At 42.7% G+C, this 14,105-nt stretch overlaps 1 protein-coding gene across 1 annotated transcript; it reads left to right on the forward strand.

Annotated features, from left to right (window-relative positions):
* Window positions 1-226: 226 nt before the first annotated feature.
* On the forward strand, window positions 227-14,088 carry rad54l2 (RAD54 like 2). Its single transcript, XM_075461120.1, has 22 exons — window positions 227-362; window positions 1,617-1,812; window positions 1,987-2,296; window positions 2,391-2,527; window positions 2,629-2,766; window positions 2,850-3,082; window positions 3,194-3,376; window positions 3,509-3,642; window positions 3,730-3,926; window positions 5,806-6,148; window positions 6,255-6,432; window positions 6,528-6,758; window positions 6,886-7,004; window positions 7,527-7,645; window positions 7,999-8,098; window positions 8,190-8,395; window positions 8,535-8,710; window positions 9,031-9,227; window positions 9,440-9,624; window positions 9,768-9,857; window positions 10,001-10,093; window positions 10,555-14,088. Exons 2-22 carry the CDS (start codon window positions 1,668-1,670, stop codon window positions 11,553-11,555), a joined length of 4,515 nt encoding a protein of 1,504 aa, XP_075317235.1. The 5' UTR covers window positions 227-362; window positions 1,617-1,667; the 3' UTR covers window positions 11,556-14,088.
* The last annotated feature ends 17 nt before the right edge of the window (window positions 14,089-14,105 follow it).

Raw genomic sequence — 14,105 nt, forward strand, 5'->3', positions numbered from 1 at the left:
TCGCAGTATCCTGTGAAAATATCATATTTTGCCGGCCATTCCTCGATATTAAAGATATTACTACTAGAAGAAAAAAAGGAACAAAAATACCAATATTTACATACAACATTAGACAAATGTTATTTATCGTAATGTTATGATAAATTCCCCGTCATTCGCATTTGTGTTATGCAGGACTGAAGTTAGAAAGCAGGAACCTTAGTTGGAGTAACCTCCGCAGGGACAGTATTTATGGTCACACTGAAAAAAATGGAAATTAGCAACGTTTATCAGTTCATTTGCACACTTACTGTATATTTCCATTAAATTGGTCGGTGCATGCAATAACAGCCATACTCCCTGAATAGTACCACGTACAGAAGGTAAGGCCAAATAAGACCTCGATGTTTGTGTGTAACCAACGCGTCTTAATTAGCCGAGTGTGCTAGCCTCGGTGTAATTTAGGCTAGCATTAGCAACGTTACACCTACACAATATTGGATCCCTATCTCACAACAACATCTAATTGAACAGTTTTGTCACCTGAGAAATTATCTTTTCTTCCAGGCCAGTTTACAGCCAGACGTCGTTTCTTACTCGCACGTGGATATTACGTATATTTCGGCGGTTAAAATTGCGTTTAATTGTTGACTCTGCGTTCGATATAAACAATGAGATTTCAGAAAGGCTGCAGAGGTGGCTTAATGCTAGTTGCTCTAAATCTATTGGGGGAGGAAATTCCTTGAATTTAATTTTTGAGAGGCTTATAAGAGTGACCAAAAAAGATAACAAAAGGGAAAAACTTCCATACTGCATGTGCCTACCGAACCTCTTTAGGCCTGTGATATTACATATCGGGTCTGTTGCTTCGTCCTAACTTTGTTAGTATGTTGACGGTGTCTGATTATCTGTTCAAAATGATAATGGCATGGAGGCAGGCGTGTTAACAGTAATTGTTTATCTCTATATTAACAGCGTCAACAAGATAGCCTTAAATAATCTTATCCGTGCTTTGAAGAAAACAAATTAGTTTAATCTCTCTTAATAAGAGATTGCCTTGACAAGTGCCTTATGAGGTTTGGATGTGACATCATTTGGTTATGATCTTAAGAAGAAAAATCTTATCTCAGGGCAACTGAATCGTTTGTTTGTATCTCATCATATCCAAGCCGCAGAGGTGACGGGGTAGAGTTAAGATAAAGCGACAACACAAATCAATGGCAACAGATTGTTTTTAAACTAACCTTGGTTCACAAAGTTACATTCTATTTTTTTCCCATTACTTATTAGTTATGATCTCCACATTTCAAGGATTGATATGAAATTAACAGTATCAGGCACATCTGAATGCTCAATAAGGAATCACTGACTGTACTTTGCTTTCTAACTAACTATTTTTTTAACTGAATGGATGAAAATGAATTAATTGTGACAAATATTTGTAGTGTGTGTTTTTATCTGAGTTTGTTGGATTTGGTGAAATTATTTTGTTCGGTAATCCGTAAAGACATTAACAGAAAATCCGTTGTCAAGTAGATTTACCAACCATTTCCATTTCTAACTGTCAGCTGTGTAGAACTGTAACGTGAAGGTGTGATGTGCTTCATTGTTTTTATTTTACTTTATTATTATTTTAGAGCTCCTGATGACGGTGTGTAGGTAATACCTTCAGAGCCCTGTAAGACAACATGTCTGAAGAGGGAATTTCAGAAAGTGACCTGGAGGCCAGCCTTGAGAGTGAAGAGGAGTGTATGGAAGATGAGGAAGAAGACATTGAGGATACGGAGGATGATGAGGATGACAATGATGGAGATGATGAAGATGATGGCGTTGGTGAGTGACACATAAATATGTTTCATTCTGCTTTTCAAAGGTTTTAACGATTACATTGTGCAAAGCTCATCAGGGTTGTTTTTTTTCTTTTTTCTTTTTTTTTTTTTTTGTTACTGTTAAAAGAGATTTGTAGTGTGATGGCTTCAATTGAAATGCTGTTAATTGTCTTTCAAGACCGACCTGCAAGTGCCCAGAGTCAAACAGAATGGGCTCAGGATGGCAAGGAATCCACTTCAGCTACCTCTAGAGAGCCCTCTTCTGAACCTTCGTCTCAGCCTGCGTCCTGCCCGTCCTCCAGGGCGCCCTCCAGACCCGCGTCTCGTTCTCAACCACCAGCCAGTCCAAACAACTCTAGCCAGAGCAAACCTCACTCCAGTAAAACAAAGAAACAAAAAGCCTCTAAATTAACCAAATCATCCAAGTCTTCAAAAGGCTCCAAACTTCACAAGCCACCCAAACCTACACACATGAGGAAGAATATCAGGTTGGTTGATCAGTTTGCAATGGTTTCCAAGCATGTTGGGTGATATTCGTTTAGTATTTGCGCATAACCAGACCGTTTTTCTTTGTGCTTACAGAAAGCTTCTGCAAGAGGATCAGCTGGAGGCTGGGACCAAGGCGGCTCAGCAGGAAGAGATGGAGAGGCGGAAACGATTGGAGCAGCAGAGGAAGGACTTTCCTGCACCACCCCCAGCTGTTCCGGACTCTCAACTAGGTAACTGTTTTCTGTCAATGAACGTGACCAATACTTTAGTCTGACAACCTTTGAAACACTGTCGTACTTCTGTTTGAAATTTCCCCTCATCTTTCCGACAGTGAATGCTGCGTTATTTGGAGAAGTATCTCATCTGGTTCCTGCTCTCCTCGGCAAGCAGGATGTGATTTGTCTGGACAGCAGTGGTGAAGAGGATGAAAAAGTGGAGCCAAACTTGCCTACACTTGCCATTAGAGATGGTAAGATAGATAATAGTTCCTTGGTGCAATCCTCTTATTTCAAGCTGATTTTAAACGATCACTAACACTGAATGATGACACAGATGTAATTGAGCTCAGTTCTGGGGATGAGGACGCCCTGCAGATAAGCAGTGAATCGGCTGATGAGGATGCTGATGGTGCCACCGGCTCGGAGGAAAGCAGCGGTGCACACATCAACGATGCACTGAACCTGCCTGATGCCCAGGGCCGCGTGCTTGTTAATATTAATCACCCTGCAGAGGAGAAAGACATTTTCCTCGCTCCACATCTGGCCAGGGCTGTTAAACCTCACCAAGTATGACTAAAATCTAATTCTACTCTCCCATTCACAAGATATTAACACCCAGTTGCAGTAACTCACAATGCAGTGTATGTTTCCATAAAGATTGTTCTTGTCTTTTTTAAGATTGGGGGAATCCGGTTTCTCTACGACAACCTCATTGAGTCTCTGGAGCGTTACAAGACCAGCAGTGGTTTTGGCTGCATCCTAGCTCACAGCATGGGGCTGGGCAAGACCCTACAGATAATTTCGTTCATTGACATCCTGCTGAAGAACACTGAGGCTCACACTGTGCTGGCCATTGTTCCTGTGAGTACTCAAAGTATAGGCTGTGTTTATAAAAACAAAAAAACAGGTCTTCAGTTTACACATTTGTTCGCAGGACTCACTGCTTTATTTTGATTAGGTTAACCTCCTAAATCCTTTGTTTCCTTCTCACAGGTAAACACACTTCAGAACTGGTTGACAGAGTTTAACCTCTGGCTCCCACCACAAGAAGCCCTTCCCCCAGACACTGACCCTACAATTATCACTGGCCGCGCATTCAAAGTTCACATCCTCAACGATGAGCACAAGTATGTGACTAACTGCTTTATCTGCGGGCTTAAGTAGTCACAGACAAATGTTCGAGCTGTTAATCATGTTGACTGTTTGACCCACAGAACAACAATGGCCAGGGCTAAGGTTGTGGAGGACTGGTCCAGAGATGGAGGTGTGCTGTTGATGGGTTATGAGATGTACCGTCTGCTGTCCATGAAAAAAAGCTTTGTGATGGGCAAGAAGAGGAAGTCAAAGAAGCCTGCTGGACCAGTCATCATTGACCTGGATGAAGAAGATAGACAGCAAGAACTCATGAAAGGTAAGCGCAAGGATAAGCAACCTTATTAAGTTTTATTGTGCGAGATGACAATTGTGTGTAAATAGCAGAGCTGGACAGTAGGGGTGCGCGATCTGACGATATAAAATCGTGACTGGCGAGGAAGAGTGGAGAATCGCAGGCGATCTACCAAATTAGAGAAACCGTATAGATCGCCTTTGCCAATCAGCGCAATAATTTTATTTTTTTTTTTTTTTAATGCTGGTGTATGGTGTGTGTCCCCGTTAAAAGACACGGATACAGATGTCCAGTTTGTGGTGGATTTATTTGGCTGTGGTTCTTCTGGCATTTACACACAATAAACCCAGGGTGTACAGGCTAATGTTAGGTGAAAACAGCAAAGGGAAAATTACAAGCTATTCACTGCTGCATCGGGAGGAGAAACGAAACTTTACAGCGACATCGTCTCACGCACAGGTGCGGTACATTCAGGAACATCGGAACGTCTATGGTGCGTTCACGAACGTTGGACGTATGAAAACTCACCGTAAAACACAATATAAACTAGAAATGCACTCAGAGAGTGCAGACCTCCGCCAGGTCGCGCCACCTTGTGGCAGGTCGCAAGATTGCAGCACGAACAGACGAACATCCAGACAGACAACCAACAGACTCGGGCGATCACATAACCTCCTTGGCGGAGGTAATTAATGTATTTAACTGAAAATAACCAAACAACATGGGCTTTCTAACAGGTGGAGTCAAGTCGTCATCAGTGGTTCGTTTTTCTAGTTCCGGTTGCTTCACTCTCACTGTGTCAGATGTCATTAATTAGATCATTATTTTTCATCTTGAATTGGCTTACAGTTGAATTACAATGTGTTGATTGCCAAATTCTTTCTTTTACTCCTTAGCTCTTCTGTGGTTCAGCATGTCGACTTAACTCTACTGTAATTGGTCTTTTTTTTTTTTTTTGGATGGAAGATCGTGATAAAAAATCGAAATCGTGATTTTATGCAAAAAAATCGTGATACAACATTTTTTCCATATCGCCCACCCCTACTGGACAGCATATCAACCTTTTAATCTATGCCGATATATTGTTCAAACAAAACAAAAACAGACAATGGTGTTTATGTCAAAGACGTCTGACATTGTGTTCGATTAGTTATTTCCATATTAAAGCCATGCAAGTGTGTGTACCTCATCAGAATTGCAGACTCACCTTGAATTTCTCCTTATTGTTTGCAAAAAAAAAAAACACTTTTGATGTTCGGTAGACTTCACTACTTCACTTTCAAGAGGGTTTGCAGAACAGCGCAAACACTCACTTTTTGTCCCTAACCCCCTGCAGAGGAGCTGCAGCCTAACTACAGCTGTCATTTTCCATTTAAATGCAGTCAAAATCCTTAATGTCATTTTCACACATATGCTGGAATCCTAAAATGTTCTTGAGGTGTTCTAGAGGTGATGGCATGTGAGAACCCAAATGCCCACAGCATTCAGTATTGATATCAACACAGCAAGGAGCATCCTCTGCTGCTCTCAATATGTTGCCAAGTAAACCGCAATTTCCACAGGCGTGATTTCTGCCTCACGTCCTGTCTTCTGTGCGCTCGAGACGGACCTTCATTCACAGTACCCCTCTAACATCAGCAGCCATTAGAGTGCACAAGCGTCTCTTGTTGTGAGGACCAAAGTGTCTGCACATTTTCTTCAAAATCTCCAGTGTTCGTGTGTGAAAACAACATAAGAGATACTGCTAAAGTCATTGTCATGTAAAAACGACAAATCTCAAGGGTTTGTAGTGAATCTACTTCAACATAAAAAAAAAATGTAACCGTAACGTAGCACAAGGGACATCTATAACACAAGGGAAATCTATATCTAATTCGCTGTGACTTCCATTCTTTTCCTCCAGGTATTGAAAAGGCCATAGCACGGCCTGGCCCTGATGTGGTGATCTGTGACGAGGGCCACCGTATAAAGAACTACCATGCAAGCACGTCACAGGCCCTGAAGAACATCCGCTCCAGACGCAGGGTGGTACTGACAGGTTATCCACTGCAGAACAACCTCATTGAATACTGGTGCATGGTGGACTTTGTCAGGCCAGACTTTTTAGGCACACGCCAGGAATTCAGCAACATGTTTGAACGTCCCATTCTGAACGGTCAGTGTGTGGACAGCACGCCTCAAGATGTTCGGTTAATGCGCTACCGCAGTCACGTGCTGCACAGTCTGTTAGAGGGCTTTGTTCAGAGGTAAGCTTTCTGTTTCATTCCAAAATTGGACGTAATTGTAAAAGACATGATACCTTGGTAAACTCTTACCTCTGCATGCTGTGTGGGGGGCTTCTCGGGTCCACAGACGAGGTCACGATGTGCTGAGAGACCAGCTTCCAACTAAGGAGGAGCATGTGATCATGGTGCGGCTCTCCCCCGTTCAGAGGGCTCTGTACACCGAGTTTATGAAGCGCTTTCGAGAAGCAGGGAACAGTGGTTGGCTCGGTCTCAACCCACTCAAAGCCTTTTGTGTGTGCTGCAAAGTGAGCCTGATTTTCTCTCATGTTTGGAAGAAGCTTCTTTTACCAAGTGTGCTTATTTACATTAGCTGAGACCTGTCACTTGTGGATCTGTACAGATCTGGAATCACCCTGACGTCCTCTATGAGGCCTTGCAGAAGGAGAATCAGGCCAACGAGCAGGACCTGGACCTCGATGACATCACCTCCGCGAGTAACCCTCGCTGCCCTGCACCCGGTGCTGGCCTCAAGACCAAAGTAGCAGACTCAAGCAACAGCAAAGTCAACAGCAGCCTGCCACCACTCAATGCCTCTCAGGATAGAGCCAATCAAGTCATCACATATGAATGGGTATTTTGTACACGAAAGCCATGTGAAACCCAGTCTTGTTTCATGTGCTTAATCACATGCTAAAAGAATCGATTTGTTGTCACCGTCTAGCCAATGTTTATTGCTGAATGGTTGATTTATGTCTCAGGCAAAGGACATCTTGTCCACCTACCAGGAGGGGGTTCTGGAGAACTCGGCCAAGATGGTTCTGCTTTTCCACTTGATTGATGAGTGTGTCAAGAGAAGAGACAAGATTTTAGTTTTTAGGTAAGCCACCTGTGCTCCATAAATTACATTAAGCAGAAATTCACCATTAAGCTGCTTATGGAGGAGACGGGCTGTAGTTTAGCTGATTAATCAGCCTTTATTTGAACGGTGGTGTCAGAGGAGATGGAACCACCAGTCAGAATGTAGGTGGTTCGAGCCGTGACCTCAACAGTCCAAATGTCAGAGTGCCCTTTTGGCACAATGCTGAGCACCGAATTGTTGCGTGTGTGTTCATTCATGAATCAGTGTTTATATGATAAGGATATACACACAGTGCACAAAAACTGTTGTATGATCGTGTGGGAGACATTCTTTGTGCGGTCAAAACGATTAGAAAAGTTTGGTCTTTAAGGTAAAACCGCTTAATCTTATAAACTTTTGCTGAATAGTTTCAGGTTATTTGCACTATCAAGCTAAATGATTACCCTTAGTTAGCAGAGTAACACAAAAGTGACACCCGTTTCCAGCTTTGTAAGTGAGAACACTTATTTTTCTGACTAATTTATATTGTGTATCCACTAGTCAAAGTTTGTCCACCCTGACGGTTATTGAGGACTTCTTAACAAAGAGACCCATGCCCCAAGGCATTGCCCGCTCTGACAGCCAGAACCAAAACTGGGTTCGGAACCTCAACTACTACAGTAAGTCATCCAATTTGTGCAGCACTACTAGTTTGGAAAGAAACACAAAGTGTCGTCTTCAGCACTGAAATCTTAAAAGTTCTGTCTGAAATGACTGGGGTGTAAATGTTCACACTGTGCTCTGTAAACAGACGCGTTTAGGAGCAGTTTTTATCATCTGTTTTACACATATCACCAGGGATTGTTGCAGATTCCTCCCGTCATCTAATCTTTTTTGCAAAAATGACACCAAATTCTGCAAAAATGCTCCCGGTTTCAAATGTCCTCTTCCCTTTGTTGAAATGGAAAGTGTTCAGATGCTTCAGGTGTTCAGATGCTTCAGATGTTAAGACACGATGTTTGTCTGTATTCAGGATTGGATGGGAGTACATCTGCCTCAGAGAGAGAACGGCTTATCAATCAGTTCAATGATCCAGAGAACAGCGCGACGTGGGTCTTCCTACTCTCTACCAGGTACCTGTCTCCGCTTTCTGCTCTTGTGCATAATTTTTCATACTTTCTTGTTACATAATAAGTTTATCGGTTGTTTTCTGCTCTTTTACAGGGCGGGGTGTTTGGGGGTAAATCTGATTGGGGCCAATCGCGTCGTTGTATTTGATGCATCCTGGAACCCCTGTCACGATGCCCAAGCAGTGTGTCGTGTGTACCGTTATGGTCAGAGGAAACCCTGTTGTATTTACCGCCTCGTCTGTGACTTTACCCTGGAGAAGAAGATCTACGACCGACAGGTCTCCAAACAGGGCATGTCTGGTAAGAGATTTCTGCTTGTTGACAAAAGTCCTTATTCACAGTAACCAAAGGGACACTTTCAAATCTTCCACTTGAGCTGATTTCTAACACCCGCCTGAATTGACCCCCGTTTTAAAATATTGTACCTGTCCTTTTAAAGACCGTGTGGTTGATGACTTGAACCCAGTGCTGAACTTCACTCGTAAGGAAGTGGAGTCGCTGTTGCACTTTGTAGAAGAGGAGCCTGAACCCAAGAAGATCTCAGTGGAATCCCAAGAAGAATACGAGGCAGTGCTCTATCAAGCCTGCGAGCTTTACCCAAACCTCATTACCAAGGTATGCATGCATGGAAAGTGTTAGCTGCTGCAAGACGTTGTTGTTAATTTTCTCTCACACTTTGGAGTGCTGTGCTGCCACACCATGAAACACGTGTTGCACATGTTCAGATGTTTTTAGTGCATGAGTAAATCTGAACATTGAATCCTTTGGAACACCCCGGATATTAACTTCTTGATCGGGTGGATGGATAGGAAAGATTTTGACCCAAAATTTCAGGGAAGATAAACAATTCATAGATAAACAAGATTAACAATCCTCTCTTAAATGCAGTATTGTTATATTGAATTCAGTTTCCTTTGCTCCAAATGTCTCAATAGCCACCGTTCCACCATGAGTCTCTGCTGGTGGACCGCAAGGAGTCAAAACTGACCAAAGCAGAGAAGAAAGCGGCAAAGAAGAGCTATGAGGATGAGAAGCGAGCCTCTGTACCCTACTCTCGCCCCTCTTATGCCCCATATTACCCAACAAGTGATCATACACTGGCAAGCATTGCAGCATTTAGCCAACGTGGCTGGTAGGTGTCGACTGCATGTTTTACATCAAAATTCTTTTGAGTTGAGTGTTTGTTTCTGATGTTCTGTGACAGAATCCATGACAGCGTACGCTTAATATTAGGTAGCTTAACCTACGTTTGTCTTCTTTTTTCAAATGTGGTTCCAGCACAGTAGACTCCGCTGCTGAAGTATGTCTGTGATTGTCTCATGAGTTCAGGCCTTATATTTCCAGGCGCCACCTGACACGGCCAGATGACAAGCCAGTGGCAAGTGTCAGGCCCATCCAGTCAACACCAATCCCAATGATGCCTCGCCAGGTCGGCATGGGCGTGGCCGGCTCCAGCTCTGCTGGCAGCCTCCCTGTCAACTTCCTGCAGAAAGCTGGAGTTCATGTTCAAAGGATTGTCACCACAACTGGTATCACATGATATTTTTAACTGCTCAGATAACTATAACTCAACTTACTGAAACAATAAGCATTTAGTCTGTCTGTCAACAGAAGCAGTATTGATTAAAAAAATTTTAAATGTAATGATTGGACTTTCGTCTCAATCTTACAGATATTGTAATCCCAGGAGCCAACAACACAACGGATGTTCAAGCTCGCATTAGTGCAGGGGAGAGCATCCATGTTATAAGAGGATCTAAAGGTATTTACAACACAATGTTGGGTAATCTCTTAAAAAAAAAAAAAAAAAAAAAAAAAAAAAAAAAAGCATTTCAATAAACACTCCAGTGATTTTTATTTTTATTATTTATTTATTTATTTTTATTATTTTTTTATCCAACACAGGTACTTACATCAGGACAAATGATGGAAGAATTTTTGCCATTCGATCTGGGAAGATCAGTAGACCAGTGACAGGGGGCCCTGCTGCTTTAAGAGGTGCAAATCCATTGTTCATATTGGATTCTTACCCATCATTTTACATTTCGAACATGTGTTGCGCTCTTAAATGGCCACTTTCCCTCTATTTTATACATCACGAGAAGTAAAGCCTGTATTACCAGTAATGTCTTCATGGCTCCAAAAATACCTCAGATGAGATCATCAGTTATCTCACTTTTTGCTTCTGCGTTGGGAGAGGGCCTCAGGAAAAACATTGTCAAAATCTGGAGGGTCTCATTAGCTCTCAACATTTTAACCTTAAAGCCATCACTGCTTATTGTTTGTGCGCTGCATTAAGTTAATCTCCTATAATATTGGTACATTGAAGTGTTTTGTTGTTTTTTTTTTGTGTGTGTGTTTTTTTTCATGATTGGCCTTTCAAAATTAAACTCTTCAGAGGCAGAACTTATGTAAATGTCTACTACAATTCTATCACTGCATTTCTGTCTTCTTCACAGACAACCAAGGCCCTTTGATTCATCCACAGAGTAATGGCTGTTCATCCCCTGTGGATCAACAGCAGCGCTCCCCTAATGGTGAGCAGCAGCCCTCCTCTCCTTTAAGCGCTGAGATACTCAGAGAGCTCAGCCGCTACACTTCATCCACAGGCGATGCCTCCGCTGGCATGGGGAATGAATTGCCTTCGCCGTCACATGTGTCATCTGTGCCAGGGGGGGACGGAGGTAGTTCCCAGACCGGTGATCTCAGTAGGCAACTCGGTGACGACCTCCTGAGTTCAGCGTTGGAGATGCGAGGCAATAAACGAAAACGCAACGAAAGCCAGGGCAACGCACAAATAGGAGGCAAACGCACTTCCGCTGCAGCTCATTTCCCTGGACTGTCAATGGGCTCCGGTGGGCTCAGTTTTCCTCCTGTGGGTCTGAACTCTCCCTCCTTTCTGGGGAGCCTTGGCCACATGAATCACCCGCTTCTCATGACCGGTGGTGGTGGATCATCATTCCTTCAAACACCAGGACAGTCGCTGGCTGACTTTCAGAACTTGTTCCCCCAAGCAGGCACAGACCTACTGAGACAGCCTGTGACTGGGAACGGACACCTTCCTAACCCCTCCTCATCCTCTGCTTTCTCATCTGCCTCCACCACCATTCCTATGGCATCGACACCCTCAGCAGCAACTTCTTCCTCCCTCCCGTCAGGTTCTCTGCCTTCATACTTGATGAACCCCAACATGGCTGGCCTGCTTACTTCAAGTTTCCCTCTCAGCTACAGCCAGTCGTTGCTCTCCGAGCCAAGGATGTTCCCCAGTCCTCTCCTCCCAGGGTCCGGAGGGTTCTCTGCACCTAACTCCAGTTCGTCTTCGTCCAACTTTCTCTCCCATTTCAACAACCCCACCTCCAGCCTGCTAGGAGCTGCTCTAACCCAACCCGACAGACATTCAAGTGAGGTAAATGGAGGCGAGAGTTCTGATGATGATGTTATCGAGGTGACCGGACATTAGAGTCTCAAAAAACTCCCAGAGAGGCGTTTTTTTCCTGAAGTGAATTAGGAATGGGAATAATCATACAATTAAATTGACTTCGTTTTGTTACAGTATCCAACCAAATGCCTAGAATTTCTCATTGGACTCTGAATGTGCTATCAGAATACAAATGAGAAGAAGTGGAACTCTGCATCGATTTGATGGGAGCAAATCTAAATAGTTGAAAATTGAAAATTCTTCATAGGAAGTTGAGTTTAATCCTGACCAATCACGCTGGCAAAGTTTGCGACGAAGGCTTTTAAGTTTTAGCGAGTTTTACGGTTCACTCAGTCGTAGAAATAAATCCGAATTCCCGTTCCTGATGATCTCATTAAACTGAACGCATTGATTCTCACCTGCCAGTGAGAGAATCAACTCGTAACCTCGCTGACCGCACAAAGCCCAGAGTAACTAAATCTTTATGCTGAATGTCCCAGACCTGTTCAGCTGGAGCAACAGAGCAGCGGGGAGCAGACTTGTCGTACGAGGAAAAGCTGAATCCTTCAGGGGCTGCATGCAGCCTCACCGGCTCCAACGTCCAGCGTTACTTCCTCAGACTTCAGTGGAACGATGTGATTAAAAAGTCGGATTTTCTCATGATATATTGCTGTGAAACAGTTGGGTGCAAACATCCATTTAATTTTCTGCACTCACTCTGAACACAAATGGACTTCCGTTGTCTTGAGTGGTTTCCTTTACGGTGGAAAGCTGCGTAACACAATGACGAGAAACTCACTGCGGGTGACGGAGTTTAAGTGTTTGTCAAACTCCAACATATATATATTTAGAGAAAATCTTTCGTGACTTATCATTAGCGGCAGAAATGTTAGGCTTTTGGAGCATATTTTAGTCTTTAGCAGTTTGATAGACTGTAGTATCCCCTGTTAAAAGATGCGTGTGACACCATAATTAAAATTGTCAATACTTTGTATATAAGTCATCATTGTTTATATTGCAAGTCAATACTGTGCAGTGTGTAGATTTTGGTCGTAGGGAAATTATTACAGTAACGATCATAATGATAAACTTACTCGGCTGGAGAAGCAAATTTCTGTTCAGTTTTATAATCTCCTTTTTTTTTTTTTGTCTCCCTGGAAACTATATTGAATGTACTTTCATGTTAGCTTTATGACATCACAGGGGCTGGGGCCATAGATTCATACTGTGCGCTTTCATTTTTAGCCTTAAATAACACAAAGGGGTCCTCGGTCTTTGTATTTGTGTTTTGTACATCCTTTCTACAAATCTGTTGGAAGACCTACAGACAGCTAGACAGTTACTGTCCCAACTCTGAACATAGGTTTGGAGCAGATGGAGCAGTGGGACTTAGAGCAGCATGTGAAAGCCAAACAGAGCTCAAACCAAGGAGTAATGTTACTCACTTATTCATAATCGTTTTTTTAATTATTTTCAGTTGTTAAAGTGCCCCCGCCAGTTCTGATCAATCCTCTTGTCACCCTATGCGATAATTTCCAGAAACCTGCAGAGAACAAACATTTACCTAAATCATAAAAAACATCCTCGCGTGTGTGCAGTCAGAGAAGGTGAAACCTTAAGTCAGCATAGCCACCAGCCATCTTACTTCTCTTTAATATTTCAGTATAACTGCCTGTGACCATGACAGAAGCAGGTCAGGTGATGCGGTGGCCTTACGAGACTGACAGTGCCATTATGTGGTAGCTTTTCACTTAAACGCAATGCAGTGCGAGTAGTTTCCGTTTCGCTCAGAATGGGTATTTCGCTTTAGGGGTTTTAGGTCTTTGCTGTTCTCCTTAGCCGTCTGTTTCTGTGTTGTCACGACGTCTCGGGTGTTTAGATGTAGGAAGGTCTTTCTTCTGGGGCTGAATTAGGCTAGATGCAGCGATTATTAGCCTTCAGAACACACTGGATAGCATGAAACAAATCATTCCTGATGGAATAGCATTTCTTCTGTTGATGTTTTTTTTTATATTTTTCTTTTCTTTATTGTGGGGATATTTAGTCCCCACCGTTCTAATATTCTTCACCTTCTATTTGCTGTTGGCTCCGTGTCTGTCTTTCTGGCTGCTGCATTTCCATTAGGAACGATGTGGTTTTCTTCAGCTTTTCATGGAAACTTTGAAACCTCGTTTGTTTTCCATTTGAAGCTGAAGCTAGCACTTTGTTAAAGGATTGTTTCCGCATATGAACTTTACACAGTACAGAATACTGACCCCGATTTCGTTTTTTTCTTTCAGTTTCGCAATGTGCTCAAATCTTTGTACTTGTTTCTGTTTTCATGATCTCTCACCTGACAGTCGTGTCCCTAATTTCAGTTACAGTGTACGGCAATGTACTTATTTATGATGTAAAGTATATTTTGTAATTCAGTTTTTTTTTTTGTTTTTTTTAACTTTTGGTTCACTTTGATCCATTAACGGCTGACTGTAAGAATTTCATACATGCAGCCTAAATCAAAGTAAAATATGACTGTGTTATCAATGTTATTTTAACAATAAAACACTCTTCTATTGCAGTGTAAGTCACACGTATCGTGGAATTATTTGATCT

The sequence above is a fragment of the Odontesthes bonariensis genome, chromosome 3, assembly GCF_027942865.1.
Source record: "Odontesthes bonariensis isolate fOdoBon6 chromosome 3, fOdoBon6.hap1, whole genome shotgun sequence".
Taxonomy (NCBI): domain Eukaryota; kingdom Metazoa; phylum Chordata; class Actinopteri; order Atheriniformes; family Atherinopsidae; genus Odontesthes; species Odontesthes bonariensis.